The 16,641-nt window shown below is 43.1% G+C and overlaps 1 protein-coding gene across 1 annotated transcript in view; it reads left to right on the top strand.

Moving 5' to 3' along the window:
• Positions 1–11,082, top strand: part of TDRD6 (tudor domain containing 6) — a 176,361-nt gene extending 165,279 nt beyond the window's left edge. Inside the window, exons 9-11 of the mRNA XM_077485168.1 lie at positions 4,442–4,567; positions 8,608–8,703; positions 10,786–11,082. Coding sequence (XP_077341294.1) covers positions 4,442–4,567; positions 8,608–8,703; positions 10,786–10,886 — 323 coding nt within the window. The 3' untranslated portion in view covers positions 10,887–11,082. The remainder of the gene's footprint in view (positions 1–4,441; positions 4,568–8,607; positions 8,704–10,785) is intronic.
• Positions 11,083–16,641: the final 5,559 nt, after the last annotated feature.

The following is a 16,641-nucleotide window of genomic DNA, read 5'->3' as shown; positions in this document are numbered from 1 at the left end:
CCTAGACCACCAGGGATGCCAATCAGTTCCCACGAGGGGCATCACTGATTGCCATGCATTATTGTTTGGTACTGATTGGCATCCATCCCTACAATACTGTACACTACAATGCCTCCTGTCGGTGCCCATCCCTGCCACCTATCCATGCCACCTTTCCATGCCGCTTATCTGTGCCACCTATCAGTGTCTGTCGCATATCAGTGCCACCTATCAGTGCCACTTCATTGGTGCCACATCATCAGTGCCCAGCAGTGCCGCCTTTTCAGTGAAGGAGAAAACTTGCTTATTTACAAAGTTTTGTAACTGAAACAAAAACATTTTTTTTTTCAACATTTTCGGTCTTTTTTTATTTGTTTAGCAGAAAATAAAAACCCCAGAACCGATCAAATACCACCAAAAGAAATCTCTATTTGTGGGATCAAAATGATAAAAAATTAGTTTGGGTACAGTGTAGCATGACCACGCAATTGTCATTCAAAGAGCGACAGCGCTGAAAGCTCAAAATTCGTCTGGGCAGAAGTGTATAATTGCCCGGTATTGAAGTGGTTAACCACCATTAAGGGACAAATATCAGCCTTGGCTGTTTTTTTCCAATGACCCCTGGCGTTTCACTCTCAAGTGTGAACTTTTATTCAGGGGGCCTGGCATGTAGTTCCTCCGGTGCATCCACCGTTACCCCTGTGGGATCTGAACCTGGTGCTATTGTCGCTTCAGAAACCACCGTTTGAGATCAGGGAAATTCCCCTGACTTTCTCAGAAGGTGGTCTTCACAGCTGCCATTACTTCGCCCAGGAGGGTTTTGAAACTGGTGGCCTTGTCCTGCCCTATCTGGTTATCCATAAGGATAAGGTTGTGTTGCATCCGCAACCTTCTTTTCTGCTGAAGGTGGTTTCGGCGTTCCACATCAATGAAGACGTTGTGTTACCATCACTGTGTCCTAAACCAATACATCCTAAGGAGGTGGCCCTTCATTACTTGGACGTGATCTGGGCTCTAAGGGTGTATTTGTCTGCCACGGCTCCCTTTCGGAAGTCAGACTCTGTTCATTTCGGTAGCTGATCCGAAGAAAGGTATGTTGGTCTCGTCAGCCACCATTTCCAGGTGGATCAGACAGATTGTGGTACAGGCCTACTCCTTGAAGGGGCAGGTGCCCCCCTTTCCTGTCACAGCCCATTCCACCGGGGCAATTGAAACCTCTTGGGCTTTCCGACATCAAGCGTCAGTCGCTCAAGTGTGTAAGGCGGCGACTTGGTCGTCCGTTCACACTTTTACCAAATTCTACAAAGTGTATGTAAGCACATTGTCTGATGCCTGCTTTGGCCGCAAAGTTTTGCAGGCGGCTGTGTAATGTTGCAATTCTGCACTCTTTACTAAAAATAGTTACTTTTGAGTATAATGCACTGTTGCATTGTTGAGTGCAAGTTCTGATGCGGCTATATAAGGTGGTGACTTCTGGTTGTGGGTAAAGTTTTTTATGCTGTTCCCACCCTTCGTCTTGACACTGCTTGGGGACGTTCCTATGGTTAAGATTAATGGAGCTGTGTCAGTCAGTGAACGAAAGAGAAAATAGGATTTTTGTGCTCACCGTAAAATCCTTTTCTTTGAAGTTTACTGACTCACACAGCACCCTCCACTCTGGTTTACGTTATACTGCTTGTTGACATACTGAGCTGCAGGAGGCAGGCTGAGGGGTTATTACTGGAGGGACCGCCCCCTGGGCGGAACTGTAAAGTTCTGTGTTTTTCACATGTATAACATGTTCTGCCTAGTCCTCTCCTGAAGGTGGTGTAACAAACCTATGGTCAAGATTAATGGAGCTGTGTCAGTCAGTGAACTTCAGAGAAAAGGATTTTACGGTGAGCACAAAAATCCTATTTTTTTTTTTTTTACATCCTGTCATCAGAGTACTTCAGTGTTACCATGCTCTGAAGGGGGTAGGGTTATAGGGGATTCTTTTTTCTTATTTTTACCCTGATTGCTTGTTACAGTTATGATCACTGTAACCACAATCATTTGAACTGTCGTTGCTTATATTCACGACTCATTGTTTACTATTGAGATTTTGTGAATGTCCCATAGCTATTAGGCCCCATGCACATGAGATGCCAGTGCAAACTCTGCTGAACACATGGTTTTAAAAGCTGAAACCGGCATTTAGAAATGTCCGTTTTGCTGCGTTTGCATGCCGCGTTTAGACGCGTTTAACCGCGTTTGCGTCTAGAAGCGTTTATATAAGATAACCTCATAAGACCCTCACCAAGCTCAAAACAGTATTATTTAACAATTTCAGCTATTTTGTGAGACCAGAGTGAGTAGCAGCAGCTGCGAGAGCAGCAGTGTACTTGTATTTAGCATGTCACTTGCCACAAGTTGTGGATTGTCCACTTGCCACGTCACCTGCCACAAGTTGTGGATTGTCCACTTGCCACATCACCTGCCACAAGTTGTGGATTGTCCACTTGCCACGTCACCTGCCACAAGTTGTGGATTGTCCATTTGCCATGTCACTTGGCACAAGTTGTGGATTGTCCACTTGCAACATCACCTGCCACAATTGGCTTGTTCAAATCTAACAACATATGGGTCAAATTCCACTTATACTTCGGATAACAGCAATGCTAGTGGTGTATTGGATTGGATCAATGGCTCATTAGGGTATATAAATGGTCTATGAATTATTGCGAGTAATTACAATTGTTTAAAATATTTTTTTAATGGTTTTTCAACATTTGCCATCATTTTTGAGATTTTTAATGTAAAAAAAGGGCACCTTTAAAAACGCTTATAAGCAATTTGGCGTCTGAAACATGGAAAACTTTTGCGTCTGAACCCATTTTTTTGCTTCTGGAAAAACGAGGTTAAACCCAACTGCCTAAAAACAGCAAAAAATTAGACTATGCACATGGACACATACGATAACATTGAATGAGTTTAGGGGCAGTTGAAAAAAGTGTCCAACTGCCTCTGAACACGCGTTTAACAGTGTTTCGTGTGTATGGGGCCTTACATGGTACAGATCACACACAGTAGTAAACAACTAGAAAAGCTACAATTTCTGGGGAAATTGTGTGAAGTGTTCTTGCCTCCACCTACTGGAGTGGGTGGAGTAACTGGGGGGGTCATAATATTTTGGCTGATCGGGGAGGGGGGGGGATCATAATGTTTTGGCTGGTCATAGTGTTTTGGCTGATCATGGGGTTGTCAGCTTTTGTCACCTCCCACTCTAGTTTTGAACATTTCGCCATTTATTCCTATGGGACAAATTTTGCAAAAACTACGATATTTTGTGAACCATTTGGCAAAACGTTCCACAAAGTAATAGCACACCAGTCGGGAACAATCTTCACGTTTTGGTATATTACTGTCTATGTAGTGCAAAAGCTGTGGGAGGAGTTAGGGTGGTAAATTTGGTTATAATAATAATATATATATGTGAGATAACAGTAAGTGGTCTTTTTATGCAAGAACACTTAACCACTTACTGCCCGCCCTATAGCAGATACACGGTGGCAAAGTGGTTTCAAAATCCTGACCGGACATCATATGATGTTATCAGGATTTTGAGCCGCTGCGTGCCCCCGGGGGCGTGCATCGCGGCGATTGTTGTTAGCGGGGTGTCAGTCTGACATCCTGCAACTACGATCTTGATAAAGAGTCTCCGACGGAGACTCTTTACCATGTGATCAGCCGTGTCCACGGCTGATCACAGTGTAAATAGGAAAAGCCGGTGATCGGCTTTTCCTCACTCGCGTCTGTCAGACGCAAGTAGAGGGGAGCCGATCGGCTGCTCCTCTGACGGGGGGTCTGTGCTAATCGATTATCAGCGCAGCCCCCCCGAGGATGCCCACACTAGACTGCCAGGGACGCCACCAGACTACCAGGGATGCCCAGCACAAGGTAATCCTCCCTAGACCACCAGGGATGCCAGTCAGTGCCCACAATGGGCATCACTGGTTGGCATGCATTATTGTTTGGCACTGATTGGCATCCATTAGTACAGTATAATGTAATACAATGCTGCCTATCAGTGCCCACCTGTGCCGCCTAGCAGTGCCTATCCATACCCATCCATGCCGCCAATCTGTGCCGGCTATCAGTGCCAGTTTGTGCCACCTATCAGTGCCCATCCGTGTCGCCCATCAGTGCCACATATCAGTGTCCATCAGTGCCACTTCATTGGTGCCCATCAGTGCCGCCTTATCAGTGCCCATTAGTGTAGCCCCATCAGTACCCATCAGTGAAGGAGAAAACTTACTTATTTACAAAGTTTTGACTATGGGTTTCAGGTGATTGGATGTATTTAAACTGTGTGACTGAGTGAACTCAGAGAAAAGTTATTTTACGGTGAGTACACAATTCCTTTTTTACTGCTCAGTAATGTGAAGGTCTCTGCACAAATGGGAAAAGGTCAGCATTAAGAGGAGCTCTGTCTGTCTTGTAGATAAAAAAGCAGCAGAGCCGTGTCGTATACACACAGACCAGCCATTGGCGATAACAAGCACTGAAAACAAGAATGAAAGTTATCTCGGTGACACCTCAAAGGACATGGATGACAAAGGCAAGAGAAGTAAGTTATTCTTCAAATTCCTATATTTAGGACCTACTCTACTTCAGAACAATTGATTTATTTTTGATGATGTAGCAATTGTGTTCTGCATCTTATGTTGTCTACTGTACTGCTGTAGTTGCTGCCTTCTAATAAATAGACTCTTACCAGCAGAGTCTTCACCTGGGTCAGTTCTTTGCTGGTCTGGATCCCTAGGACCACTATCTTGGCTGTGGGGATCTGGCTGTGACTTCCTGCTATATAACAGCTGGCTCCCCACTGCTCGTGTGTGTGAGTGCTGCGCATTCAGACTGGTTCCTTAGCCTCCTTGGAGCCTAGGTGAGATTTGCAGGAACCGTTGCCTGTCAGAAAAAAGTACACGGTGGCAGAAAAAAAAAATACCAATAATAATGGAGGTAGGGAGAGGTGGATGATTTGCACATAAAGTTCCACTTTAGGGAACTTTATCCACTTGACAACTGGGCACTTAAACCCCCCTCGTGACCAATTTTCAGCTTTCGGCGCTCTCACACTTTGAATGACAATTACTCAGTCATGTAGCACTGTACCCAAATTAATTTTTTGTCATTTTTTTCATACAAATTGAGCTTTCTTTTGGTGGTATTTGATCACCTCTGGGTTTTTTATTTTTTGCACTATAGATGAAAAAAGACTGTCAAATTTTTTTTAAAAAAAACAAATTTTTCTTCACGTTTCTGTGATAACATTTATTTTTATTTATGAATTTTTTCCCACAATTTATAATGCTACATATCCTTGGTAAAAATAATCCAAATTGGTGGATATTGTTCGGTCTTTGTGAAAGTTAGAGAGTCTACAAGCTGTGGTACAAATCATAAAAAATTGATCACACCTGAAGTACTGGTGGCCTATCATTTCTTGTGACCCATGCCAGGAAAGTACAAATACTCCCCTAATGACCCATTTTTTGAAAGAAGACATACTAAGGTATTTAGTAAGAGGCATGGTGAGCTTTTTGATGTCATTTTTCCCACAATTCTTTGCAAAATGAAGATTTATTTATTTTCCACAAAATTGTCATTGTAATAGGTAATTTCTCTCACATGGCACATGTATACCACAAATGACACCCCAAAATACATTCTGCTACTCCTCCCGAGTATTACAATACCGCATGTGTGGGACTTTTCCACAGCCTAGCTACTTAGAGAGGCCCAACATGCAGGGAGCACCATCATGTGTTCTAGGTGCATAAATTACACTTCTAACTTGTTGACTACCTATTACACTTTTGAAGGCCCTGGAGCACCAGGACAATGACACGTGACACTGACGTGGCACTAATACGTGGCACTGATGACAGATGGCACTTATACGTGGCACTGATGACAGATGGCACTTATACGTGTAGTGGGGACAGGTGGCAGTGACATGTACTGCCATGTGGGCACTTTATTTTTTGTTTTCACTCACGCTGCAGCCGTTGGTCTCTCCCTCCTCACACGCTGTCTCTGTGTGAGGAGGGAGAGCCGGCGATGAGAGATGATCTCATATGTTTACATATGAGATCATCTCTCATTGGACACTCAGATTGCACGGTAAACGGCTGCTGTGATTGGCCATTTACAGCGATCTGTGACTGGCTGTGTCCAAGGGACACGGCCAGCACAGAACCCTTGCCGATGCGAGCTCACGGGAGTGCGCATCGCGGAAGTAAACAGGAGGATGGCCTCCCGGCAATTGCCGTCTGCGCTGTAGCTGTCTTTCAAAATAATAATAACAAAATAATATATTCAAGCTTACTAGTCTTTCGGTGTGGTGACTTTAAAGTATATCTAAAGGCAAAACTACTTCCTTTCTTTTTTTTTTTACAGTTTTTTTTTTTTATTGCTATCCCCGTTAAGGAGCTCCCCCCTCTCTTTGTTCTGCTTACCATTATCATTGAAGGTAAAGGAAAATCCCAAATTTTGGTTTGTCCCCACAAAAGACATAAAGGGGAAATCTTCTAATGGGGACACTAGTTCTGGTGACCTGGCAGTCCCCAAGGGATTGCCTTCATTTTTAGGGATTTCCTCTCACTTTCTTAATAAATAAAATATCTTGCGAGCTACCTATATGATAGACTGTAGGTCGGTGGTGTATTTAGGTTTTGTGCTGCCCTAGGCCTGACTAAACTCGTGCAACCCCTAATTTAAATATGATCCACCCCTTCCTGTCAAGGTCACCCCTTCCCGTTTAAGATCTGCACTGAAGTTTTACAGTGGGGACACTAGTTCTGAGGGCCTTGAGAGGGATTAACTTAATCTGCAGAGATTTATCCTCTCACTTACTGTTTGGCTATGGGGCAGGAAATGAACAGATGGCAAAAAAATATAACCAATTATAACCATCACTTACTCTATCCAAAATGGGGAAAAAAAAGTGTTGCCTATAGTTCTACTTTAAGCACAAATTTCTGCTAAATTTATGGAGGACTAAGAGGATATAACCATGCCAGTAGTGCAGCAGAAAACATATAGCACAGTCAGTGGTGGTGTGCCCATCTCTCCTGCCACCCCCTCTATGACCAATGGATAGATTCATGCATTGCATGAATCTATCCATGGCCGCTGCTGCCACCACCTATTCAGGCACCCGACCCCTTTTTGGGCACCTCAATTACAGTGGCGGTGGGTGTTTTTGAAGTATCTGATTAGAGCCATAGGCTCAAAAATAGAGTCATAGGCATCAAAAATGGTGACCCACCTGTCTTAGAACAGCAAATTCATATTTGCTGTTCAACCACTAAACCGCCTCTCCGCCAATCAGGTGCTCGGGTCTGTTAGCCATCACCTGGTTGGCTGAAACGTCAGTCGCTGTGATTGGACACCTATTAGGTGTCCAATCATAGGAGAGGACTGGGGGAGAGGAGGATGGAAGAAGACGCATGGAGGGGAGAAGACGCTGCTCGCCATCTCCCGCTGCCCCACCGAGACAGGGTAAGGGCCGGGCAGACGGCGAGCGGGTGGGGGGCCCACATTGGCAGCATTGGATGGCACAGTGGCAGCGTTTGATGGCACAGTGGAGGCATTTGATGGCAGTGTGGCTGCGTTTGATGGCACAGTGGCTGCAATTGATGTTTTTTTTTTTTTTTTTTTTTTTATAGAATTTGTTTGCGCCCCCCCAAAAATATGAGCACCAGCTGCTACTGAGCACAGTGATGACAGTATGCGGTCCAGGCAGTGAGCAAAGGAAGGATTGGGGGCAGGGACACTTTTGGAAGGACTATTCATCTAATGTTAATATTTGACCTTACAAATATACTTTTGTTTGAACAGGTACAAATTCCCACACACACATTTTAAAATCTAATACATTAAGATAAAGTCTTCTGTGTTCAGCAGCCGCTCCTAATAATTACCCGAGACCCCCCATCTCTGTCCAGCAATGCCCACCAGTGTCTTGGCCATCTTGGACTCTCCCTCCTGATTGGCTGAGACACAGCAGTGACGTCATTGGCTCCCGCTTCTGTCATTCAAAATTCAATTAGCCAATCAGGACAGGGGGGAAGGCCAAACCACAGTTCCATGTCTGAATGGACACAGGGAGCCGCAGCTTGGATTGGGTGCCCCAAAAAGCAAGCTGCTTGCTGTGGGGGCATTCAATAGGAGGGAGGGGCCAGGAGCACCGAAAAGGTACCCGAGAAGAGGAAGATTGGGGGCCGCACTGTGCAAAACCACTGCACAGAGTAGGTAAGTATGAAATGTTTGTAATTTTAATATAAAAAAAACGGACTTTACAATCACTTGAAGGCAGTTTTAGCTGCAAACAGTGGTGGAAGAGCCTGACGTTTTATGGCTATGATTTATGTATGGGGATTTCCAACAAGCTCTTTTAGGAGTGACGGTCAAGTGGCCATATAGTGTATATATACCTACGCATCGGTAGCATTATGTGATGGTACACAGACAGGGGTCTCAGCAGACATAGAAAAACAGCATTAAGGAAAACTATGCCCAAATTATACTTATTTTCATATGTGTTTTTAAGTGACTTGTGAAAAGAAACCAACTATGTTTTACCACCATTTTGCTTGACAGGATCAGATCTATTTACTGTGTACAGAGACAGTCCAGCAGTCATTTCAAGCACGGAGAGTATAAGTGGCAGCGATGTCAGTGACCCATCAGTCGAAGGTAAACTACTAGGCTTAATATCTTATATGTGTTGGAATGTCCCTGGGCACCATATGGAGGTCTGCTGTGTATAAAAGGTTAGGAGGACTGGAGGAACACATCACATAAGCAGCCATTTTTGCTTCTGGTAACTCGCCAGCAATGGGGATGCAAAAGAGACCACTCTCTTGCTCCTACAGCATTGTTCTGTCTGATGTATTTTTATTATCTGATGTATTTTTTCATTAGAAAAAGATCGTACGAAATCTCCTTTAATAATAATATGCTTGCAACACAAGCATCCAGTCATACCACATCCATAGTTGCCCTTGAACTGTAGCCATGTGGTGGACTTGATAGTGACGGGATCAAACTTGGGGACAAGGAATTGCCCAAAGTAGGTGCACGTCTGGGAATAAAGTTTATTTCATCTTTCAGGAGATCTGCACACACACTATCCTCAAATATTATTGGCAGATATCGATGCACAATAGTCTTAATATGGAATTCCCTACTAAAGAATGTACTGAAAGTAGGTCTCGGCTTAGTGAAAAAGTATTTATTTTTATCTTTCTCTCTACGCCCAGACTTGCTCAAAAGTTCTGACCTGTTTTTAGAGTCGGCACAGGCTCTATCCAGCATATGTCTGGGGTATCCCCTTTGCAAAAAACACATGTAAAGTGCTCTTGTTTCTTTTTCATAAGATAGTTGGTCACTGCATATCCTGCGTATTCTCAAAAGCTGACCAACTGGAATACCCCTGACAGTATGTCGAGGATGGTCTGATTGAGCCATGAGCAAGATATTTGCAGACATAGGTTTCCTGATCAAACTAGTGTGAATACTCTTCTCAGAGACACATAAATATATGTCCAATAAGTCAATATCTTTTGAATTACACTGTCCTGTGAACTGTAAATTTCTGTCATTCAAATTTAGATACTGTAGAAAATGTTCCAGGGAGCCAAGTTCTCTGTCTGCAAGATAAGGTCATCTATATAGCGATAGAATAATTTAATTGATTACCTAAATCCATTACTAACACTATATATGTGATGGCATTCCCACCAACCCATATATAGATTAGCCAATGATGTTGAGAACTTGGCTCCTATGGCTGCTCCACACCTCTGAAGGAACCAGTACCCATTAAAAGTAAAAAAAAAATGTGTGTCAAAAGATATTGTAGAGGATCCAGAATAATCTATGTTCAGCATTGTATTGTGTCATTTACAGTGTTCAAAAGATGATTGGTATCTTTAAGATAACTGGAAAGATTACACATTAGAGGTTGTAGAACACTATCCACCCATTCTCCCAATCTCATTTGGGGATCCAGTACCTGCAATAATTGGCTTCCCATGCAGCAGATTTAACCCTTTATACGTTTTTGGGAGATGGTGAAAAATCAGGGATACTGGGTATTCATTATTAACGTTTGATGCCATTTTCTTATCAAAAATACCCAGACACACCCCTTTATTCACTAAGTTGGTCAACAACATTTTGTATTTTTTAGTGGGGTTCCCAGTGAGTCTAGAATATGTGTCTCGATCAGATAGCTGTCTCTCTGCCTCACACCTGTACTGTTTGGCTCCCATTACTACCACCAAACCTCAGAATTTTTGATGATAATTGTTTTGTCCTGTTCTAAAGTTTTGAATTCCTTTCTCTAGTTGTTACTACCTTCCAGGTGACTGGCATGAAGGATTTCCCCTTCTGCAAATTCTTGGTTGTCAACTACCAATTCAGGCTCTGGCACACCCTTAGGGTAAGATACATGGGGTAATCCAAGGCTTGGGTCTCCGTGTTCCAGGCAGACAGAATGTTGTTCTGCAACAGCCTTGAATGAAAAAAACTGACCTGCCTGGCAGGTCCTGCTCTAAAACCTGCCTTGGCCGGGTCCTAAATCTGTGAAACTCTAGCAGCTGGTCTAAAAAAGGGCCTGGCCATTAAGGGGGAAAATCTTCCGGGGCTTAAGTGGTTGTTGTAAAAGAAAATATGCCTTTAGAACCATATTAAGATGTTTTAATCAAGATCGGTGATGGTTATCCTTTGATTTGCTTAAAATTATGTTTTCTAATTCCTCTTAATTGGATGTAGATGTTGCCATCGTTTCTCGGGAGGCAGTAGGATACGTTCTGCCTGTGTGCTGTGCAGCAAAGGTACTTCCTGAAGATGGGGAGGATCACAGAGGATCATGATCCACCAGATGGAGACAAGTTAGACTTTAACAATTCTATTCTATTACATTTTTGGTTTGGAGTTTAATACCACTTTATGTTCAGCTGACTTGTTATGTATATGTTATATATATTGCCTAAGTGTAAGAAGATTTGAGGCATTTTTTGTTTAAACTATGCAGATATTGTTCTTTCAGTAAAGTTGCACTGAATTTTCTTTGTATGCCTGTTTTTTATTTTTCACTCATCACACGCACACACTGGCTTTGAGTGTTAAGATGTGTAAATAGTTTCAGCCCTATTCATGACTGTACAATCTATGGATATTATTGATAATGAAAATCGTTGTCAACTATTTTCATTATCGATTAGCTGGTCTGCACCTTCCTCCATGTCTGTCTGTTAAATTAAACCTCCTGTGCACAAGGCGCTGCCGTCTGGGACCAGGCACGCCACGCCTCTCCTCCTCCTTGCTGACATCAGCTCCCCACTGATCTCAGCTCCACCTGCTGCCTCGAGGGAACAGAGAGGTGAGAAGCAGCCATGAGCAGAGCCGAGCTGCACTTTGTGAAAGGTAGCAGCTAATGGGGGGGGCAGGGGGAATAGCCATAGTGCCCCATTGGTGTTCGGGGGAGGGGGGATAGTGCCCCATTGGTGTTCCTGTGGGGGGAATAGTGCCCCATTGGTGTTCCTCGGAGGGGTAGGGGGGAATAGTGTCCCATTGGTGTTCCTGGGAGGGGGAGGAATAGTGCCCCGTCATTGGTGTTCCCGGAAAGGAATAGTGTCCCGTCATTGGTGTTCCCGGAAGGAATAGTGCCCCATCATTGGTGTTCCTGGGAGGAATAGTGCCCCGTCATTGGAGTTCCCGGGAGGAATAGCGCCCCGTCATTGGAGTTCCCGGGAGGAATAGCGCCCCGTCATTGGAGTTCCCGGGAGGAATAGCGCCCCGTCATTGGAGTTCCCGGGAGGAATAGCGCCCCGTCATTGGTATTCCCGGGAGGAATAGCATCCCGTCATTGGTGTTCCCGGGAGGAATAGCGTCCCGTCATTGGTGTTCCCGGGAGGAATAGCGTCCCGTCATTGGTGTTCCCGGGAGGAATAGCGTCCCGTCATTGGTGTTCCCGGGAGGAATAGCGTCCCGTCATTGGTGTTCCCGGGAGGAATAGCGTCCCGTCATTGGTGTTCCAGGGAGGAATAGCGTCCCGTCATTGGTGTTCCCGGGAGGAATAGCGTCCCGTCATTGGTGTTCCTGGGAGGAATAGCGTCCCGTCATTGGTGTTCCCGGGAGGAATAGCACCCCATAATTGGTGTTCCCGGGAGGAATAGCAGTTTTATTCTGCAGTTTGAGTGTAATACTCAATTTTTTCATTATTACTTTTAAATAAATGGAAAAATTACCTTTTTTTTTAATGATTTTATCTGATTAATTGAAAAGAAAATCGGCTGATTAATCGATTATGAAAATAATTGTTAGTTGCAGACCAAGTCATAAACTTGCTTTTGGTAACTTGAGCTTCTCTATATATAGATTTTAAACATTGCATTATATATCCACGTGACCTGAAGATTTTACCCCCTCCATGACCAGGCCATTTTTTGCTATTTACCATTGCGCTGCTTTAACTGAAAATTGCGCGGCCATGCAACACTGTATGCAAATGAAAGTTTTTCACACAAATAGAGCTTTCTTTTGGTGGTATTTGGTCACCACTGGATTTCAAATTTTTAATTATATAAACAAAAAAGACATTGCAAAATGTTGCAATTTTTTTTTTTTTTTTTTTTTTTTTTTTTTTTTTTTACTTTCCACTATAAAACACATAGAGTAAAAAAAATTAAAACCTCAAACTTCTCCATAAATTTAAGCCAAAATGTATTCTGCTTTATGTTGGTAAAAATAAATCCCAATACGTGTATATTGATTTGTGTAAAAAAAATCTACAAATGATGGTATACTGTGTATACCAGTATACTGGATTTTACACACACATATATATATATATATATATATATATATATATATATATATATGGTCATTGTCTTGTTGGAAGGTAAGCCTTCAGCCCAGTCTGAGGTCCTGAGCACTCTGGAGAAGGTTTTCATCCAGGATATCCCTGTATTTGGCTGCATTTGTCTTTCCCTTGATTGCAACCAGTCGTCCTGTCCCTGTAGCTGAAATGATGCTGCCACCGCCATGCTTCATTGTTGGGACTGTATTGGACAGGTGATGAGCAGTGCCTGATTTTCTCCACACATACTGCTTAGAATTAAGACCAAAAAGTTCTATCTTGGTCTCATCAGACCAAAGAATCTTATTTCTCACCATCTTGGAGTCCAGGTGTTTTTTTTTTTGTTTTTTTTAGCAAACTCCATGCGAGCTTTCATGGCATGTGTCTTGCACTGAGGAGAGGCTTCTGTCGGGCCACTCTGCCATAAAGCCCTGACTGGTGGAGGGCTGCAGTGATTGTTGACTTTCTACAACTTCCTCCCATCTTCTGACTGCATCTCTGGAGCTCAGCCACAGTGATCTTTGGGTTCTTCTTTACCTCTCTCACCAAGGATCTTCTCAGTTTGGCTGGACGACCAGCTCTAGGAAGGGTTCTGGTCATCCCAAACGTCTTCCATTTAAGGATTATGGAGGCCACTGTGCTTTTAGGAACCTTAAGTGCAGTAGAAATGTTTTTGTAACCTTGGCCAGATCTGTACCTTCCCACAATTCTGTCTCTGAGCTCTTCAGGCAGTTCCTTTTACCTCATGAGTCTCATTTGCTAGGTCTTATATAGACAGGAGTGTGGCTTTCCTTATCAAGTCCAATCAGTATAATCATACACAGCTGGACTCGAAGGTGTAGAACCATCTTAACCACTTCAATACAGCTTCCTTACCAGACCAATTTTTAGCTTTCAGTGCTCTCACACTTTGAATGCCAGTTATTTAACCACTTCCTGACCAGCGCACGACGATGTACGTCGACAGAATGGCACGGGCAGGCATATTGGCGTACATGTACGTCCAATATTCGTTGCCGCCGTGCCATCGGGAGCGTGCCGCCGGCGGCGCGCTCCCGCGCTGGTCGGGACCCCCGTGAGTCCGGTCGCGGGACCCGCGGAATTTGATCGCCGCGGGCATCCCCGCGATCGTCTCACGGAGCGGCCGAATGGAGGAAATGCTGTATAAACAACATTTTTCCATTCTGCCTAGCAACTAGTGACGCTGATCTCTGCTCCATGTGATTGGAGCAGAGATCAGTGTACACTAAATGAAAGCCCAACCCCCCCCACAGTTAGTAACACACCCCTAGGAACACTTAACCCCTACACTGCCACCCACTGGTTAACCCTTTCACTGCCAGTGTCATTTACACAGGAATCACTGCATTTATATAGCAGTGATTACTGTATAAATGACAATGGTCCCAAAAATGTGTCAAAAATGTCCGATGGGTCCCCCACAATGTCGCAGTCACAATAAAAATCGCAGATCGCCGCCTATACTAGTAAAAAAAAAAATAATAAAAAATTATTAATAAAAATGCTATAAAACTATCCCTATTTTGTAAACGCTATAACTTTTGCGCAAACCAATCAATAATCGCTTATTGCGATTTTTTTTTACCAAAAATATGTAGAAGAATACGTATCGGCCTAAACTGAGGGAAAAAAATGTTTTTTTATATATTTTTGGGGGATATTTATTATTACAAAAAGTAAAAAATAATGCGTTTTTTTCAAAATTATCGCTCTATTTTTGTTTATAGCGCAAAAAATAAAAACCGCAGGGGTGATCAAATACCACCAAAAGAAAGCTCTATTTGTGGGAAAAAAAGGACGTTAATTTTGTTTGGGAGCCACGTCGCACGACCGCGCAATTGTCAGTTAAAGCGACGCAGTGCCGAATCGCAAAAAGTGGTCTGGTCTTTGACCAGCAAATTGGTCCGGTCTGAAAGTGGTTAATCATGCAACACTGTACCCAAACAAAATTTTTATCATTTTTTCATACAAATAGAGCTTTCTTTTGGTGGTATTTAACCACTTGCAGACCGGACCATTTTGCTGGTCAAAGACCAGACCACTTTTTGCGATTCGGCACTGCGTCGCTTTAACTGACAATTGCGCGGTCGTGCGACGTGGCTCCCAAACAAAATTGACGTCCTTTTTTTTCCCACAAATAGAGCTTTCTTTTGGTGGTATTTGATCACCCCTGCGGTTTTTATTTTTTGCGCTATAACCAAAAATAGAGCGACAATTTTGAAAAAAAACGCATTATTTTTAACTTTTTGTTATAATAAATATCCCCCAAAAATATATAAAAAAACATTTTTTTCCTTCAGTTTAGGCCGATACTTATTCTTCTACATATTTTTGGTAAAAAAAATCGCAATTCGATTATTGATTGGTTTGCGCAAAAGTTATAGCGTTTACAAAATAGGGATAGTTTTATAGCATTTTTATTAATAATTTTTTATTATTTTTTTTTTACTAGTAATGGCGGCGATCAGCGATTTTTATTGTGACTGCGACATTGTGGGGGACCCATCGGACATTTTTAACACATTTTTGGGACCATTGTCATTTATACAGTAATCACTGCTATATAAATGCAGTGATTCCTGTGTAAATGACACTGGCAGTTAAAGGGTTAACCAGTGGGTGGCAGTGTAGGGGTTAAGTGTTCCTAGGGGTGTGTTACTAACTGTGGGGGGGTTTGGCTTTCATTTAGTGAACACTGATCTCTGCTCCAATCACATGGAGCAGAGATCAGCGTCACTAGTTGCTAGGCAGAATGGAGAAATGTTGTTTACACAGCATTTCCTCCGTTCGGGCGCTCCGTGAGACGATCGCGGGGATGCCCGCGGAGATCGAGTCCGCGGGTCCCGCGACCGGACTCACGGGGGTCCCGACCTAACGTCCTATTACATTTGTGAAGGCCCTGGAGTACCAGGACAGTAGAATTACCCACAAAATGACCCCATTTTCGAAAGAAAACACCCCAACGTATATTCTATGAGGCATAATGAGTCTTTTGAACAGTCAATTTTTTTTCCACAAGTCTTCGGAAAACGTGGAAAGAAAATGAAAACATATTTTTTTTTACACAAAGTGGTCAGTTTATAAGATATTTCTAACACAAAGCATGTACATAGCAAAAATTACACCCCAAAATACATTCTGCTACTCATGAGTATGGCGATACCACATGTGTGTGACTTTTACACAGCGTGTCCACATACAAAGGCCCAACATGCAGGGAGCGCCGTCAGGTGTTCTAGGAGCATAAATGACACCTCTAATTTCCTAACGACCTATTACATTTGTGAAGGCCCTGGAGCACCAGGACAATGGAATTACCCACAAAATGACCCAATTTTGGAAAACAAACACCCCAAAGTATATTCTATGAAGCATTACGAGTCTTTTGAGCAGTTAATTTTTTTTTACACAAGTCTTCAGAAAACGTGGAAAGAAAATAAAAATCTCTTTTTTTTTTTTTTTTATGCAAAGTTGTCCATTTATAAGATATTTCTAACACATAGCATGTACATAACAAAAATTACACCCCAAAACACATTCTGCTACTCCTCCTGAGTATTGCGATAACACGTGTGAGACTTTTACACAGCCTGGCCATATACAGAGGTCCAACATGGAAGTGGTACCTTCAGGCGTTCTAGGAGCATGAATTACACATCTCATTTCGTTCCTACCTATCACACATTTGAAGGTCCTGGAGCACCAGGACAATAGAATTACCCACAAAATGACCCCATTTTGGAAAG

The sequence above is a fragment of the Lithobates pipiens genome, unplaced genomic scaffold (assembly GCF_037356315.1).
Source record: "Lithobates pipiens isolate NorthernLeopardFrog02 unplaced genomic scaffold, aLitPip1_a1.2 Scaffold_18, whole genome shotgun sequence".
NCBI lineage: Eukaryota > Metazoa > Chordata > Amphibia > Anura > Ranidae > Lithobates > Lithobates pipiens.
The sequence above is the reverse complement of the archived record's forward strand: the minus strand, read 5'-3'. Positions and strand labels throughout refer to the sequence as shown.